Source organism: Anomaloglossus baeobatrachus, chromosome 6 (assembly GCF_048569485.1).
Source record: "Anomaloglossus baeobatrachus isolate aAnoBae1 chromosome 6, aAnoBae1.hap1, whole genome shotgun sequence".
Taxonomy (NCBI): domain Eukaryota; kingdom Metazoa; phylum Chordata; class Amphibia; order Anura; family Aromobatidae; genus Anomaloglossus; species Anomaloglossus baeobatrachus.
The window spans coordinates 554272706-554290911 of NC_134358.1; the positions used below are offsets into that span (position 1 = coordinate 554272706).

The 18206-nt window shown below is 50.0% G+C and overlaps 2 protein-coding genes across 2 annotated transcripts in view; one reads left to right on the forward strand and one right to left on the reverse strand.

Moving 5' to 3' along the window:
• Nucleotides 1-596: 596 nt before the first annotated feature.
• RPA3 (replication protein A3) lies at nt 597-3811 on the reverse strand. The gene is made up of 4 exons (XM_075316871.1): nt 3653-3811; nt 3262-3336; nt 2021-2129; nt 597-885 (listed from the first exon to the last, which is right to left on the reverse strand). Exons 1-4 carry the CDS (start codon nt 3749-3751, stop codon nt 815-817), a joined length of 354 nt encoding a protein of 117 aa, XP_075172986.1. The 5' UTR covers nt 3752-3811; the 3' UTR covers nt 597-814.
• A 354-nt stretch (nt 3812-4165) lies between these two features.
• UMAD1 (UBAP1-MVB12-associated (UMA) domain containing 1) overlaps nt 4166-18206 on the forward strand; it is a 34054-nt gene continuing 20013 nt past the window's right edge. Inside the window, exons 1-2 of the mRNA XM_075315695.1 lie at nt 4166-4267; nt 8505-8607. Of these exons, the coding sequence (XP_075171810.1) occupies nt 8526-8607 (82 nt within the window). The 5' untranslated portion in view covers nt 4166-4267; nt 8505-8525. The remainder of the gene's footprint in view (nt 4268-8504; nt 8608-18206) is intronic.

The following is an 18206-nucleotide window of genomic DNA, read 5'->3' on the forward strand; positions in this document are numbered from 1 at the left end:
CTCAGGTGCTCAGTACTGGTAACTAGTGATGAGCGGGCACTACCATGCTCGGATGCTCTGTACTGGTAACTAGTGATGAGCGGGCACTACCATGCTCGGGTGCTCAGTACTGGTAACTCGTGATGAGCGGGCACTACCATGCTCAGGTCTGGTAACTAGTGATGAGCGAGCACTACCATGCTCGGGTGCTCGGTACTCGTAACTAGTGATGAGCGGGCACTACCATGCGCGGGTGCTCAGACAGGCACAACTCCTGTACCGAGTATAATGGAAGTTAGTGGAGAACTCTGACATTTTCCCAGAAGATTTCCCAGAAATCTGCTCGAGTGACTTACATTGTACTCAGGTGCTCAAGTCACGCCTATCTCAGTATTAACCACCCAGGCATGGTACTGCTCAGTCAACACTAGGAAAAAAAAAATGGTTGACTGTCAGGTAGGGTGTGTCTGTCCTATTAGGGCTACGGTGGGTGCATGAGATCAGGCAAGAGGCCATGAAAACTCATAGGGGACAACAAGGTTTTCGGGAGGGGGGGGTGGGGGTGGTCTGTATTTGATCTGTGATTTTCATCTCCAAAATAGATGCAGACAAGAAACTAAAAAAAGGAATAGTTATATTTCCAACGAGAAGACACAATGTGAGATTTACAGCAACACTGACGGTGCGGCTCCTCAGAAGAGCGGTGGACGCTTCCAATATTAATCTGCCGGAATACGTTACATAGAGACATAGGCCGCAGCTGCAGAATCCGGATCACCACCGGGCGGAAGAGGCGAGAACAAAAAAAACCAAAAAAATATAGTCATTCCATTCCTTATTGTCCAAAGGGATAATGCTGAGGAAATTCATGAATTATCTTCACGGCTTCATCGTAAAGGTTCAGATCTGGAGAAACGAGAAGAGAACGAAACTCATTAAGTATCAGGGCATCTCCCACCTTGTGCTGACCAGTGAATATGAATGAAAATATAATATAATATATATTTATTTATATATTACACGCGCACACACATACAGGACCGGGCTGTTACAGCCTGTACCATCACATAATTTACCCAATACACAAGAATAGGTGATGATTGGAGTGAATATGTGCATAAAGGAAGGCGAGCAGCACCCACTCATGACATCGTCCAACCTTATAAATGTAATATTGTATGCACGAACACCACAAGACCTAAAATCACCGTTTAAATACGTGTACTCAAGGCTAAAAATGTAATAGGGTTTAATTAAAAAATAATGCATTTTTATTTTTTAAGTGTTTGCCGTCTTAAGCTAGGTTCACATTTCCGTCAATTTGTATCAGTCACAATCCGCTGCTCTGGTAAACAATGGAATCCGTTTAGCGGATTCCGTTGTTCCCATAGACTTTTATGAGCGGCGGATTGTGACTGATGATGCTGCGTTGCATCCTCCGCCCGACTGATCAGTCATGGAACGACTGACCGCCGGGCGGGAGGAACACAGCTTGTAAAGTTTTTTGAGCAGCGCAATCCATAGGAATTAGCTGCGCATGCTCTCTCTGACTCCCTGCACACGGAACCAAGGTAAATAGCCAGCCGGCTATTGTGAATGATCAGCTGATCATTCTCTCTTTTACAACGGAGTCCGACAATGAATTCAATTCTTGTCATCCTTTGTACAACGCATCAGTCACAAGCATCAAGCAACGCATGTGACTGAGGAAAAACAACGGAAATGTGAACCTAGCCTAAAGCTGTCAATCACTGGCTGCAGAATGAAATAACTGAGAATCAGCCAGTGAGCTCATCCAGATTGAATGACTGGAGAGTTTGTTGCTCTTATCTGTTTTATCACCATAGAAACCCAATATCATTATCCTTATCTTATTCCCCATCATTCTAGGTGCCAACCTTTGGACCGACCACTGATGTTGATGCTGACTATGCAGAGGATCATAAAGGGTGGAGGGCAGATGCTTTCCCAGGCAGCGCCGGGGCACAGCACACACAGCCGGCATTTTGCTTATTGTAACGATTAGGATCCTGGTACTCACCAAAGGAGGCGACGTCTTCTCTGAAAGGTACATACGACACCCCCATGATTGTGGCTTTCTGCGTAACTTTACCGACAACTTCAACCACTCCAGACAATTCTTCGTCGAGCTGAGGAACGAAACAAAAGGACGAGCGATGAATAATGAGCCGGGAATGAAAAAGATCACATTTATCATCAAACTGCATCACATCCCTGACAAGAGCTCTGCCTGTATCCACAGACATGAAATCATTATCTTCCAAGGGTAAAACTACAATCCTAGTCATGTGGTGATCAGACATAACCACTGACGGATACCTGTGAGTCCATCATATTAGAGGTGTTATCAGTCAGTCTATAGGAGGAGGAGGTGAGCTGTGACATCACATTGTGAATGGTGAATCCTGTGTTAATAATTTTTTTATCTAGCGCCAAATATTTCGCAGCACCTAAATTCAATTTACTGTATATATACAGGAGTTATCAGTTATTGCACAGGAGGTAGTGAGCTGGGATATCGCCTATTGTGTACAGTGTATCCTGTGTTATCTACTGTATATAGACATGTTATTAATCATTGTACAGGAGGAGGAGGTGAGCTATGACATCACCTATTGTGTACGGTGTATCCTGTGTTATCTACTGTACATAGATGTGTTATAAATCATCGTACAGGAGGAGAAGGTGAGCTGTGACATCACCTATTGTGAATGGCAGATCCTGTGTTATCACTACAAAACAGGAAGTGACTCTAGTATTAGTATGAGAAAATTTAATGAATAAAGGGGTTGTCCACTACTTTGACACTGATAGCCTATCCTTAGGATAGGTCATCAATGCCTGATTGGCCAGGGTCCTACAAGTCGCACAGTTGCTCTCGGTCCCGGGAGCAGGCGACCAGAAATGCTCAGTTACGTTGTTGTTTTGTTTCTGATAGCGGCGGCAGCCAGATACTACACATCCGCCTCATACTGATTACAATAGGAGACAGATGTGCAGTACCCGCAACGGCCGCTAAGCAGCATCGGAACTGAGTATTTATGGCCGCCTGCTGCTGCCAGGACCAAGCACAGCACATCGGCAGGGGTGCCAGGTGTTCAACCTCAGCCGATCAGACATTGATGACCTATCCTAAGGACATGACATCAGTGTCAAAGTAGTGGACATCCCCTTTAATGATTTCATTTGTTATCTAGTGATCTGGTAAATATAAGCCCCACCACTTTATGCCCTGTATACGGTTCTGTATGAGACACTTACCGGTTCGCCCAGCTCCACCGTGGCGTTCTTTCCTGCTCCATCTGAGAGGACAAACGACGTCCCTGTGGGGTGAACCTGTAATAGAGGAACACAGTCAATGTGGGGATAAATCCAGGATTATTATCCGCTACGCACCAGGCCACAGGCAGTCACGACTATACTAGAGAGGGGATCACTGTAACCATAGAAACGGGATAGATCATTACAGGTCATCCCCCAAAAACAATGGTGGGACTGGGGCAAGAAGGAGGCAGAAAGTAGAAATGCCATTACTTCTATATTTCCAGGAGGAGCAATAGAGGAACACACGGGAAATACAGAGACTATAGTCCCCAGTGCTGCTTTAGGAGTATCAGGTCATGCTGGGCCCTGTAGTTCTATGGCCAGTTACCTTCTCCACCCGGCCGACGAAGCACACCGGCTTCCCCATGTACTGGGCCAGCATGCTGGTGTTGATCCGCACCCGCGGGACTTCGCTCACATCCCCCATGTTCGCACTCTGAGCTCTTCTTCTGGCGGGAACTCGCTGACAATACCACCTGATATCTACTGACCAATTAGAACAAAGCGCCCACTCATTCAGCGCTTCGACAACGACTCCAACCAATCAATGCCAAGCTTTCACTTTTGTTACCCAATCAAAAGAGACGCTTTTGACGCACAACAGACGGTAAAGGCAAGTTCTTGGACTCACATTCCGCCATATTAGACACTGGCAAAAATCTATTATAGTTTATGTAGCTGAGGATTCGGGCGATACCGGAGTGAAGATGGTTAAATTGTTACTTAAATTCAGCGCAACTACAATAATAACGATTTTGTATATGTATTCTTTATAATAGGAACCATGACTGTTGTGGAACCTTTTGTGAAGGGATCGGGGAAGTATTTCAGTGCAGGACTACGGCGCATGTGCACTTTCTAAGTTAGGGCTCGTGACGTCACTCCGGTTAGTCACCTTAGTGACAGCTGATGGAGGCGTGGTTAGTGATTTAGGAGAGCGGAGGTGAGTGGTGCTGTGGGGCGGCTGGCACGGGCATTCATGGGTAGACTTGGGCTGTCACTGACTGTTATGGGCTGTCCGTGGCTGTCCCTGGCAGTCTTGGGCTGTCACTGGCTGTCCCTGGCAGTCTTGGGCTGCCCCTGGCAGTCTTGGGCTGTTACTGGCTGTCCCTGGGAGTCTTGGGCTGTCCCTGGGAGTCTTGGGCTGTCCCTGGGAGTCTTGGGCTGTCCCTGGGAGTCTTGGGCTGTCCCTGGGAGTCTTGGGCTGTCCCTGGGAGTCTTGGGCTGTCCCTGGGAGTCTTGGGCTGTCCCTGGGAGTCTTGGGCTGTCCCTGGGAGTCTTGGGCTGTCCCTGGGAGTCTTGGGCTGTCCCTGGGAGTCTTGGGCTGTCCCTGGGAGTCTTGGGCTGTCCCTGGGAGTCTTGGGCTGTCCCTGGGAGTCTTGGGCTGTCCCTGGGAGTCTTGGGCTGTCCCTGGGAGTCTTGGGCTGTCCCTGGGAGTCTTGGGCTGTTACTGGCTGTCCCTGGCAGTCTTGGGCTGTTACTGGCTGTCCCTGGCAGTCTTGGGCTGTCCGTGGCTGTCCCTGGCAGTCTTGGGCTGTCCGTGGCTGTCCCTGGCAGTCTTGGGCTGTCCGTGGCTGTCCCTGGCAGTCTTGGGCTGTCCGTGGCTGTCCCTGGCAGTCTTGGGCTGTCCCTGGCAGTCTTGGGCTGTCCGTGGCTGTCCCTGGGAGTCTTGGGCTGTCCCTGGGAGTCTTGGGCTGTCCCTGGGAGTCTTGGGCTGTCCCTGGGAGTCTTGGGCTGTCCCTGGGAGTCTTGGGCTGTCCCTGGGAGTCTTGGGCTGTCCCTGGGAGTCTTGGGCTGTCCCTGGGAGTCTTGGGCTGTCCCTGGGAGTCTTGGGCTGTCCCTGGGAGTCTTGGGCTGTCCCTGGGAGTCTTGGGCTGTCCCTGGGAGTCTTGGGCTGTCCCTGGGAGTCTTGGGCTGTCCCTGGGAGTCTTGGGCTGTCCCTGGCAGTCTTGGGCTGTTACTGGCTGTCCCTGGCAGTCTTGGGCTGTCCGTGGCTGTCCCTGGCAGTCTTGGGCTGTCCGTGGCTGTCCCTGGCAGTCTTGGGCTGTCCGTGGCTGTCCCTGGCAGTCTTGGGCTGTCCGTGGCTGTCCCTGGCAGTCTTGGGCTGTCCGTGGCTGTCCCTGGCAGTCTTGGGCTGTCCGTGGCTGTCCCTGGCAGTCTTGGGCTGTCCGTGGCTGTCCCTGGCAGTCTTGGGCTGTCCGTGGCTGTCCCTGGCAGTCTTGGGCTGTCCGTGGCTGTCCCTGGCAGTCTTGGGCTGTTACTGGCTGTCCCTGGCAGTCTTGGGCTGTTACTGGCTGTCCCTGGCAGTCTTGGGCTGTCCCTGGCTGTCCCTGGCTGTCCCTGGCAGTCACTGGGAGTCTTGGGCTGTCCCTGGGAGTCTTGGGCTGTCCCTGGGAGTCTTGGGCTGTCCCTGGGAGTCTTGGGCTGTCCCTGGGAGTCTTGGGCTGTCCCTGGGAGTCTTGGGCTGTCCCTGGGAGTCTTGGGCTGTCCCTGGGAGTCTTGGGCTGTCCCTGGGAGTCTTGGGCTGTCCGTGGCTGTCCCTGGCAGTCTTGGGCTGTCCGTGGCTGTCCCTGGGAGTCTTGGGCTGTCCCTGGGAGTCTCGGGCTGTCCGTGGCTGTCCCTGGGAGTCTTGGGCTGTCCCTGGGAGTCTTGGGCTGTCCCTGGCTGTCCCTGGGAGTCTTGGGCTGTCCCTGGCTGTCCCGGGCAGTCTTGGGCTGTCCCGGGCAGTCTTGGGCTGTCCGTGGCTGTCCCTGGCAGTCTTGGGCTGTCCGTGGCAGTCTTGGGCTGTTATAGCTGTCCCTGGCAGTCTTGGGCTGTCCGTGGCAGTCTTGGGCTGTTATAGCTGTCCCTGGGAGTCTCGGGCTGTCCCTGGGAGTCTCGGGCTGTCCCTGGGAGTCTCGGGCTGTCCCTGGGAGTCTCGGGCTGTCCCTGGGAGTCTCGGGCTGTCCCTGGGAGTCTCGGGCTGTCCCTGGGAGTCTCGGGCTGTCCCTGGGAGTCTCGGGCTGTCCCTGGGAGTCTCGGGCTGTCCCTGGGAGTCTCGGGCTGTCCCTGGGAGTCTCGGGCTGTCCCTGGGAGTCTCGGGCTGTCCCTGGGAGTCTCGGGCTGTCCCTGGGAGTCTCGGGCTGTCCCTGGGAGTCTCGGGCTGTCCCTGGGAGTCTCGGGCTGTCCCTGGGAGTCTCGGGCTGTCCCTGGGAGTCTCGGGCTGTCCCTGGGAGTCTCGGGCTGTCCCTGGGAGTCTCGGGCTGTCCCTGGGAGTCTCGGGCTGTCCCTGGGAGTCTCGGGCTGTCCCTGGGAGTCTCGGGCTGTCCCTGGGAGTCTCGGGCTGTCCCTGGGAGTCTCGGGCTGTCCCTGGGAGTCTCGGGCTGTCCCTGGGAGTCTCGGGCTGTCCCTGGGAGTCTCGGGCTGTCCCTGGGAGTCTCGGGCTGTCCCGGGCTGTCCCTGGCTGTCTCGGGCTGTCCCTGGCTGTCTCGGGCTGTCCCTGGCTGTCCCTGGCTGTCTCTGGCTGTCCCTGGCTGTCTCGGGCTGTCCCTGGCTGTCTCGGGCTGTCCCGGGCTGTCCCTGGCTGTCTCGGGCTGTCCCTGGCTGTCTCGGGCTGTCCCTGGCTGTCTCGGGCTGTCCCTGGCTGTCTCGGGCTGTCCCTGGCTGTCTCGGGCTGTCTCGGGCTGTCCCTGGCTGTCCCTGGCTGTCTCGGGCTGTCCCTGGCTGTCTCGGGCTGTCCCTGGCTGTCCCTGGCTGTCCCGGGCTGTCCCTGGCTGTCCCTGGCTGTCCCGGGCTGTCTCGGGCTGTCCCTGGCTGTCTCGGGCTGTCCGTGGCTGTCCGTGGCTGTCCCTGGCAGTCTCGGGCTGTCCGTGGCTGTCCCTGGCAGTCTCGGGCTGTCCGTGGCTTTCCCTGGCAGTCTCGGGCTGTCCCTGGCTGTTCCTGGCAGTCTTGGGCTGTTCCTGGCAGTCTTGGGCAGTCACTGGCAGTCTTGGGCAGTCACTGGCAGTCTTGGGCAGCCACTGGCTGTCCCTGGCAGGCTTGGCCTCTCACTGGCTGTCCCTGGCAGTCTTGGGCTGTTCCTGGCAGTCTTGGGCTGTCCCTGGCTGTTCCTGGCAGTCTTGGGCTGTCCCTGGCAGTCTTTAGCGGTCATGGGCACTGCTGGCGGTGATTGTCACCTCTTGGGTGGGTGACATGTTGTGACACCCCCCCCTAGAATCATTATAGATAAGTTTTGCTGTGGTCGTCCGTCTTTATGAATTTCCTATGTTTTGCAACTTTTCTCACTTAGTAACTGACATTAAACAGCGGCGCTGTCCCCTCATTTACCTTCCTCTGTGATTGTAGTTTGAAAGTCACATGACCATTGTGTTTTTCCAGAAATATGTATCTGATAGACATTGGGGCCAAATTGTGGGGATCTGCGAGTTTTCTATATCTTGGCTACAGAGGAGGCGCCGTCTGTAAAGTCGCTCTCTAGTCTTGGAGCTCAAAATGGTTTCCATGATGACAACATAGCTCTTTTTAATCGCAGTCTCCCTCCCCCAATAAAATAGATAAGTCCCAGGATCCAGGCGCCTGATGCTGCTACAATCTCTGCGCTGGTGCCAGGAATGACTACAATAGGTCCTGACAGGAAGAACTAACTGGGTCCCAAAACGTAAAAAAAACCCCAAAAGCATATTTTGGGTAGTGTTCAAGTAGAGAAATGACGGGATTTGTCCCATAATAGCGATTTCTTGCTAGATTGAGGGATCCTGAGCACTTTTTCTGCTTTCCCTCACCAGACGCCCCCCTTTAGGGCGGCAGCGGAGGCCGGGTATGTGTGAGGCCACTCAATTCAGTGTGTCTGGGTGTTAACGGAGCGAGCTCAGGAGCTGTTTGCTAGCAGCAGTGTAACCCCTTAGATGCTGCAGTCAGTTGTGACACCGACATTTAAGCGGTTGGAAATGGTGGGATTCTCCCATCTGATGCCCATCACATCCCCCCCTCATCATGATCACTGGTGCCTGATGGCGTGGACCTCTGCGTCTGCCACGTATGTATTGCCGTGAATCATTTTCCCCTGGTTGGCAGAACAGAAATGTGATATTTGGTTTCGCCGCGCTCGTAACCATGGACCGTGATTACAGCAGCTGCTCCATTTCTGTTCCTCCTCTACACTCCTGATAAGTCATTCATGTTTTCTTTTGCTGTTTTTAAAGGGCCGGTGTCAAAACTCCACAATGTTCAGCTTTTTCCGGAAAAGCCAAGATACGAAGAAAAATCCGGTGGCGGATAAGGAGGCCGATGATTTTGTGTTCCTGGGTAAGTTATTCTTATAGTGCGAGATTCAAATATATAATGGGGGATCCACATCACCATGAAAGGGGGGATTCAACTGCAGGAGCCAGAGGCACCCGTCCGTTATAGATCACCACCGATCATTGATTCTTGTACCTGGTCTCAAGAAAGGGTTTACTTATGGGCACAACTCATTTATAGGGAATCTGTCAGCAGGGTTTCATCCTCCAAACTATTTCTATGCACATGTAGCTCTTTCTTTCTTTCTTTCTTTCTTTCTTTCTTTCTTTCTTTCTTTCTTTCTTTCTTTCTTTCTTTCTTTCTTTCTTTCTTTCTTTCTTTCTTTCTTTCTTTCTTTCTGTTCTTCTATTACTGAGAAATCGGCTTTTAATTTTACATGTAAAGGAAGATGTACAGCTATTTGTAGATCTGAAGCCTTGGTCACTGCAGCTCTATTCCATGCTGAGTGGCATATCTCTAAAGCCTTTGTAACTCCAGCTCTATTCCCTGCTCAGTGGCATATCTCTGAAACCTTTTTCACTCCAGCTCTTTTCCTTGCTGAGTGGCATATCTCTGAAGCCTTTGTCACTCCAGCTCTATTCCCTGCTGAGTGGCATATCTCTGAAGCCTCTATCTCTCCAGCTCTATTCCCTGCTCAGGGGCATATCTCTGAAACCTTTGTCACTCCAGCTCTATTCCCTGCTGAGTGGCATATCTCTGAAGCCTCTATCTCTCCAGCTCTATTCCCTGCTCAGGGGCATATCTCTGAAACCTTTGTCACTCCAGCTCTTTTCCCTGCTGAGTGACATATCTCTGAAGCCTCTATCTCTCCAGATCTATTCCCTGCTGAGTGGCATATTTCTGAAGCCTTTGTCCCTCCAGCTCTATTCCTTGCTCAGTGGCATATCTCTGAAGCCTTTGTCCCTCCAGCTCTATTCCTTGCTCAGTGGCATATTTCTGAAGCCTTTGTCCCTCCAGCTCTATTCCTTGCTCAGTGGCATATTTCTGAAGCCTTTGTCCCTCCAGCTCTATTCCATGCTGAGTGGCATATCTCTGAAGCCTTTGTCACTCCAGCTCTATTCAGGATATTCTGGGAGATATAACTTGCAGGGTAGAGACCACTGGTGCAATGTCTGGATACAGAGGGTGACTAGAAGCGTCACAATAAGGAGACTCCTCCATCTTTACTCCATCTTTACTGCTCTATGTGCCGTAATCTAGAATCGATTGCCCCAAAAGGGGGTTATTTTTTCCCTTGGACTCCCGATCCTGCTCTATTATATAACAAATTCCAGCAAACCCTCAGACATGCAATGTGCAGGCGGCCATATTGCTCCCCAACAGTCTTTCTTTACTGTAGTACAACACATGACCTCTGCAGCCAATCACTGACCTCCACAGTCATACAACTGAGGTTATTGATTGGCTGTAGCCATCCCGGGTATAGACTGTCATTGCTAAAACACAGAGATGGTGGGGAGGAGCGGCAATTTAAAGGGGTTTTCCAAAGATCAATAATGGTTAAAAGTTATTTCCCTTGCAGAGAATGTCCCATTATTATTATTATTATTATTATTATTATTATTATTATTATTATTACCCACCGAGACTTGAACCAACAACCTTCAAACGTTTCAGCAGGCGCTAATGTCATTATTTTATTGGTTTTTTTTTTAATTTTATTATAAAGATTTGCAGATTTTATACAAATTTGCAGCAAATGTGACCTCCACTTTGCTTTATGGCAAACTGCTGTTCTCCTCTGTTCCACTAGGTGGCAGCACACTTTCCCTTTATTTTAGACTTTTGAGTATCTGGTTCATTTTTTAAGTTTACTTAAATCCCCCAATCGTTACATACAGAATATATGCTGTGGGGTCATGTGCACGCTATTGTTCCCTGTTATCAGCTGTTTCAGCAGAAGGCTGTACTTTTTGTCAATGAGATGAATGATAGAAACATTGTTAGGAACCTGTTTCTCCAGCGCTGGCTTTTCACACTGTTCTCGCTGCATGGATCAGGCGCCGCCATGTTATACCCTCAGCAGCTTCTTAAAGGCAATGTGCACAGCTACAGCCACATTTCTATTTATTATTAATATTTACTTGCCAGCTACTTTTTATTTTAGCAGGCCGTTCTTCTTCCTCCTCAGTCATCAGCCAGCACAATAGGTGCTGAAACCTCCTTTGACTCACCAGCATTCACTACTCTTATCATTGGCCCCTATTATCTGCCAGCACAATAGGTGCTGAAAATTCTTTCACTCACTGGCATGCCCTGTTCCTATCCCTGTACCTTATATTTTGCCAGCACAGTAGATACTGGAATCTCCTTTAAGTTACCAGCATGGAGGAATTCTATTATTACTCCCTATTATCTGCCAGCACATTTGGTGCTGTAAATTTCTTTCACTCATTAGTACCCTGTTTCCCCAAAAATAAGACACTGTCTTATATATATTTTTTTTTTGCCCTGAAAAAAGCACTAGGTCTTATTTTCAGGGGGGTGTCTTATTCTCGAGGAGACCTGGTTGGGGGTAAGTTTACCCCCCACAAAAAGCAGACCCCCCCCCCCATCCCCCTTCCCAGGATCGTCATACTTACCAGTCCCGGGCGTCTGTATCTCCCTGTGATCTTCCAGCAGGTATGCTGCACGCCTCCCCCGCGTCTGGCCCACACACACACACACACACACACACACACACACACACACACACACACACACACACACACACACACACACACACACACACACACACACACACACACACACACACTGCAAATCACATACACACATCAGATAGCATACACTCATATAGACACATCAGATTCCATATCATTCCCCCCTGTGATCTCTGTGCTGCATGCTGTCCTCCTCTGCATCTGACTGACACACATATACCAGAACACACACTCACACATCAGATAGCATATATATATATACACACACACACACACACACACACACACACACACACACACACACACACACACATATCACATTTCACATCATTCCTCCCTGTGACCTCCGGTGGGCGCTCCAGGCAGCTGTGCTGCACGCCGTCCTCCTCTGCCTCTTGCCGACACTCACACATCCGATCGCATACACTCACACAGAGTCACAATATCGCATATACCTGTACAGTCACGTTCACACACTCACAAAATCCGGAGATGCCACGTGCTTCCAGTCATGTGATATAGGTTCTGGAAGCTCACTGCACAGTGCACCACATCGCAGGTCCTTACATGCGCTGGGAAGCAAGCGATACCGCTGGATGTGGTGAGTGAGTGTATGTGATCTGTAGTGTGTGTATATGTGATCTGATGTGTGTTACGCCGCAGGACCTTGATGCGCTCACCTGCTCCCAGTCGGCGTCTGGTGAGTATGATCGGGGGTCTTCTCTCTTCTTTTTTCTTTCTTTAGGGGGTCTCCGCCGTCGATAATGAAGTGTCCTGCGGTGTCTTTACCTTTTTTACTGCTACATGACACTTCATTATTGACCGCGGCTAGGTCTTATTTTCAGGGGATGTTTTATATTTAAGCCTCCCAGAAAACTCCTGCTAGGTCTTATTTTCGGGGGAGGTCTTATTTTTGGGGAAACACGGTATGCACTGTTTTTGTCATTGCACTCTATATTTTTTTTTATTAACACAATAGATGCTGAAACCTTCTTTAACTCACCAGCATGCAGGGCTCCTATCATTACCCTCTATTTTTTTTGCCAGCACAATAGGTGCTGGAAATGCCTTTCACTCACCAGTATACACTGCCCCTGTCATTACCAAATGTCAGTCTCATACACTGTCATTTGTTCCCTGTTGTGTGCATATATTTGGAAGGATATCCAAGAGCGGGGTGGGGCGGCACGGTGGCTCAGTGGTTAGCACTGCAGTCTTGTGGTGGCTCAGTGGTTAGCACTGCAGTCTTGTGGTGGCTCAGTGGTTAGCACTGCAGTCTTGCAGCGCTGGGGTCCTGGGTTCGAATCCCACGAAGGACACCATCTGCAAGGAGTTTGTATGTTCTCTCCGTGTTTGCGTGGGTTTCCTCCGGGATCTCCAGTTTTCTCCCACACTCCAAAGACATACAGATAGGGAATTCAGATTGTGAGCCCCAATGGGGACAGTGTTCCTGATGTAGGTAAATAAAGATTTTTTATTTTAAGAGTAGAGAACGGATAAGATACATCACTGCAGGATCAGACTACAGTTTTTGTTGTCTGTTACCATGGAGATGCATTGTCTGCATAGGAGCTGTAGACACAAAGTATAAAATTGGAGAAAGGGGGGAGGAAAAAGCGATCACAGAGCCCAATTATGCAAATGAAAATCAAGTTCATCAAAGATAATTTTTATTGATAATAAATATTAAGTATTGTTACACAAGTGCTTGTTTGGACAACTCGTGCATCGTTAATATACATATAACGGAACCATAGTATACAATATATATTTAGACATATATTCTAGGATGGCTAGGATATAAGACCAACAATAGTAAAATACCGGTCAGATTATTATCTACAGCAGGGGTGGGCAATTAATTTCCCCATGGGGCCGCATGAGAAATTGGGATTGGTTTAGAGCGCCGGACTAATATAATTACCTCAGTTCTACCCAATATACTACATCACTACACCCCCTCCATATACTACACCTGTAATAAACTACACCACTACACCCCTATACTACACCTGTATTATACTACACCACTATATAATACACCTCCGATATACTACATCATTACACCCCTATATACTACTGTAATATACTACATCACTACACCCCATATACTACACCTGTAATATACTACACCTCCATATAGCACACCTGTAATATACTACACCTCCATATAGTACACCTGTAATATACTACATCACTACACCCCTATATACACCTGTAATATACTTCATCACTACACCCCATATACTACACCTGTAATATAGTACACCTCCATATAGTACACCTGTAATATACTACACCCCCATATGTCACACACCCTGCTCCCCATACAGCCTGCACCCCCCAGATCACACACACTACACCCCCATATGTCACACACCCTGCCCACATATCTCACCCTGCCTGTACCCCAACTTACCCCTCTCAAACACTCTGCACCCCTTCACATCCTTCTGTCAGTCTGCAGCCCTCATATGCCACTCACCCTGCAACTCCATCTTCCCTCATATACCACTCACCCTGCAACTCCATCTTCCCTCATATGCCACTCACCCTGCAACTCCATCTTCCCTCATATGCCACTCACCCTGCAACTCCATCTTCCCTCATATGCCACTCACCCTGCAGCTCCATCTTCCCTCATATGCCACTCACCCTGCAGCTCCATCTTCCCTCATATGCCACTCACCCTGCAGCTCCATCTTCCCTCATATGCCACTCACCCTGCAGCTCCATCTTCCCTCATATGCCACTCACCCTGCAGCTCCATCTTCCCTCATATGCCACTCACCCTGCAGCTCCATCTTCCCTCATATGCCACTCACCCTGCAGCTCCATCTTCCCTCATATGCCACTCACCCTGCAGCTCCATCTTCCCTCATATGCCACTCACCCTGCAGCTCCATCTTCCCTCATATGCCACTCACCCTGCAGCTCCATCTTCCCTCATATGCCACTCACCCTGCAACTCCATCTTCCCACATATGCCACTCACCCTGCAGCCCCCCTCCCCCTCATGTCCCCTCTTTTCTCATTACCAGTTATAATGTGTCCACATCTCCTTCAGGATTCAGTATCTTTGCTTTCTGCCCGGCATCCTGTGTCTCCTCCCACACAGTCACATGGGCGTGACATCATCGCAAGTCCTGCAAGATGAATTATTCCGTCTGCTGTGCTGCTCCTTCTCCTGCCGGCGGGAACTTTTGAAATGACACACGCAGCGCAGTACTGACAACGTCAGAGCGCGCGCGTGTGTCACTGACAATTAGTGCCGGCAGGGAACAGAGGAAAGACTCCTGCGTTCCGCTGCCTGCACTGACTTTGCGGACCTGCACAGGATCTCTCCCTGCTCAGCACGCTGCAGCCCGGCTCCACTGCACCGGCTGAAGACGGGCGGGCCGGTCACAGAGAGTAGGCGGGCCGGATGTGGCACGCGGGCCGCCCCTTGCCCAGGTCTGATCTACAGGCTTATTACTACACATATATATAATCTCCAAAGAGATGGTTACCGTTGGTAGCATGGGACACCCGACACGTGTTTCGGTTTCTTCGTCAGGGGGCCTGACGAAGAAACCGAAACACGTGTCGGGTGTCCCATGCTACCAACGGTAACCATCTCTTTGGAGATTATATATATATGTGTAGAAATAAGCCTGTAGATAATAATCTGACCGGTATTTTACTATTATCGGTCTTTGCTGGATTGGTTCTTTTTGACATAGCTATCGATATTAGGGAAATGTGAACAATAGGAAAAGCTGCAGCACTCATGGTGTAGTAAGAGTGACCCCTGGTGGTCTGTAACGATATTTGGTACAATTTATTTTTGTCCAGTGAATCTGGGCTTTATAATATATGAAACACTAGAGTTGCAGTTTACCCTGGCACAGAAAATGTGATCCCTATCGATATACAAATATAATAGTCATTAGATATAAATTTGTTTTAACCTAATGTCAAAAACTATACATTTTTTGATCTATGTATGAATATGGGCGGCACGGTGGCTCAGTGGTTAGCAGTGCAGTCTTGTGGTGGCTCAGTGGTTAGCAGTGCAGTCTTGTGGTGGCTCAGTGGTTAGCACGGCAGTCTTGCAGTGCTGGGGTCCTGAGTTCAAATCCCACCCAGGACACTGTCTGCAAGGAGTTTGTATGTCCTCCCCGTGTTTACGTGGATTTCCTCCGGGGTCTCCGGTTTCCTCCCAAACTCCAAAGACATACAGATAGGGATTCTAGATTGTGAGCCCCAATGGGGACAGTGTTGCAATTCTATGTAAAGCGCTATGGAATTAACAGTGCTATATAAATGAATAAAATTATTATTATTAATATCCTAGCCATCCTAGAATATATGTCTAAATATATATTGTATACTATGGTTCCGTTATATGTATATTAACGATGCATATGAGTTGTCCAAACAAGCACTTGTGTAACAATACTTATTTTTTATTGATAATAAATATTATCTTTGATGAACTTGATTTTCCTTTGCATAATTGGGCTCTGTGATCGCTTTTTCCTCCCCCCTTTCTCTAAACGTAGGCATGCGATTTTTGCCCATATATGGTCCTTGATTCTATCCTAAATGATCTAATAATGTACACTATTTAGTGATATACTATGCATTTAAAATCACTGGTTAAAATTCTTTTTAAAGTATAACATTGGCAGATGGGTTCATCGAATTTTGGCTTTGCTCATTTTCAGGCTACGAGGAGAGCGGCGCTCGGCCGAGCACTCCTGCCCCTGCATTGTAGAGATTGCTGGGGGATCTTTGACTTTGCAATAGTTTTCTAAACTCAGTGCAGTGACTGGTTAACGCCAGCATGGAAAACGTTCTGCAACTTTGTGTGTAAATCCCTCATTACCCTTCTTGCTGTCAGTGATTTGGAACCCTCTTGTTTAGATCTAGATACAGATCTGTTACTTCTCACAGCTGAGGGTTTGCTACACTGGGACTTCACACTGGTCCTCGGCTTATTACATTGCAGCAGAGGTCCCTTTCTGTAATATATCTTCGGATTGACACTGACAATAGCCCTATATATGATAGGTTGGAAACTCCCAGCTGTGAGACGTATTGAGGGGGTTTTCTATCCCCCTTTTGTGTAGTTTCCATTGCGCTTTGCAGGGGGTGTTAGTGCTGGTGCACAGGGTATTGAAGGGCAGCACAGACATCCAGGGTAATCGCCCATAGTTAGGACAGTTGTTAGGCAACTGATGAAACTGAATCCAGGAATCTATGTCTGATAACTGTCCCGATTCTCTTGCTCTGTAACCCGCCACCTGTTTTGTTTGTGAGCTGTTCCTCTTTATCATTGTTTTGCCAGCACAATAGGTGCTGTAACTACCTTTCACTCACCACCATGTCCTGCTTCTGTCATTGCCCAATGTCTTGTTTGTCCTGGACTGTAAGGCTGTATCGATGTTATGTCAGTATGTAGTGTGATAGAAAACACAGCAGGAGCAGGAAAACAAAGGCCCACCCTCTGCTTCCTGTCTCGGGGGGGAAAGGCCCACCCTCTGCTTCCTGTCTCGGGGGGGAAAGGCCCGCCCTCCGCTTCCTGTCTCGGGGGGGAAAGGCCCGCCCTCCGCTTCCTGTCTCGGGGGCAAGGGCCCGCCCTCCGCTTCCTGTCTCGGGGGCAAGGGCCCGCCCTCCGCTTCCTGTCTCGGGGGCAAGGGCCCGCCCTCCGCTTCCTGTCTCGGGGGCAAGGGCCCGCCCTCCGCTTCCTGTCTCGGGGGCAAGGGCCCGCCCTCCGCTTCCTGTCTCGGGGGCAAGGGCCCGCCCTCCGCTTCCTGTCTCGGGGGCAAGGGCCCGCCCTCCGCTTCCTGTCTCGGGGGCAAGGGCCCGCCCTCCGCTTCCTGTCTCGGGGGCAAGGGCCCGCCCTCCGCTTCCTGTCTCGGGGGCAAGGGCCCGCCCTCCGCTTCCTGTCTCTGGGACAGAGGCCCTCCCTCCGCTTCCTGTCTCTGGGACAGAGGCCCGCCCTCCGCTTCCTGTCTCTGGGACAGAGGCCCGCCCTCCGCTTCCTGTCTCTGGGACAGATGCCCGCCCTCCGCTTCCTGTCTCTGGGACAGATGCCCGCCCTCCGCTTCCTGTCTCTGGGACAGAGGCCCGCCCTCCGCTTCCTGTCTCTGGGACAGAGGCCCGCCCTCCGCTTCCTGTAATTTGTCTTGATGTCTCTGCTGATCACACGTGACAGCAGGCCGCAGACAGAGACTTACAGACAGGAGACACGTGGTGAATAGTGATTTCCAGATCTACTTGTCACTTTATCTATTAAATCAGTTTGTCAGTCCTGGGGTCATTGATTATGATGTCCATTATATGCATAACTTGCTGAGCCTAATTTTTCCCGACGGTCACAAACTTTTTACCTTTTAAAATTGGAATGAAATTCTTGAAATTCCTCCTTGTGATTAAGATTTGATGATACTGTCACTGGAAACGTACTGCAGCGTGATTCTCTAAGCTGGAACATGTGAAATAGCTGAAATAATTGGACATATTAACTTTTTATCATCCCTCCCCCCCCTCCCCCCCCACCAATGTGGATATTTACAGTAGAAGTCCTGTAATCCGGCACCATCATACGGAATATCCAGGACCGGGTCCGGTGTATACAGTATTTTCACACGGCATTTGGGCCTTCTCCAGTCACGTCCGTGGCTTCGTGGAGGGTCTTCCTCCTCACTTTATTACTGTATCTGTATTAGAGAGCATAGAGAAGTTATCGGTGACGCCAGATGCCATCCAGGCCGTGCTCCCTTTCCTCACACCATGTGGTCGGTTCACACAGACAGAGATATTGTTACTTTCCCATTATACAGACAGTATCACAGACTCACTACAGCTGCATACCCCCCCTGTTGTAAACGTCATCTTTGTAGGTGCTGTTCTGAAGATCCCTCTGGTGGCCAGGAATGATAGTGGAGTTGAATC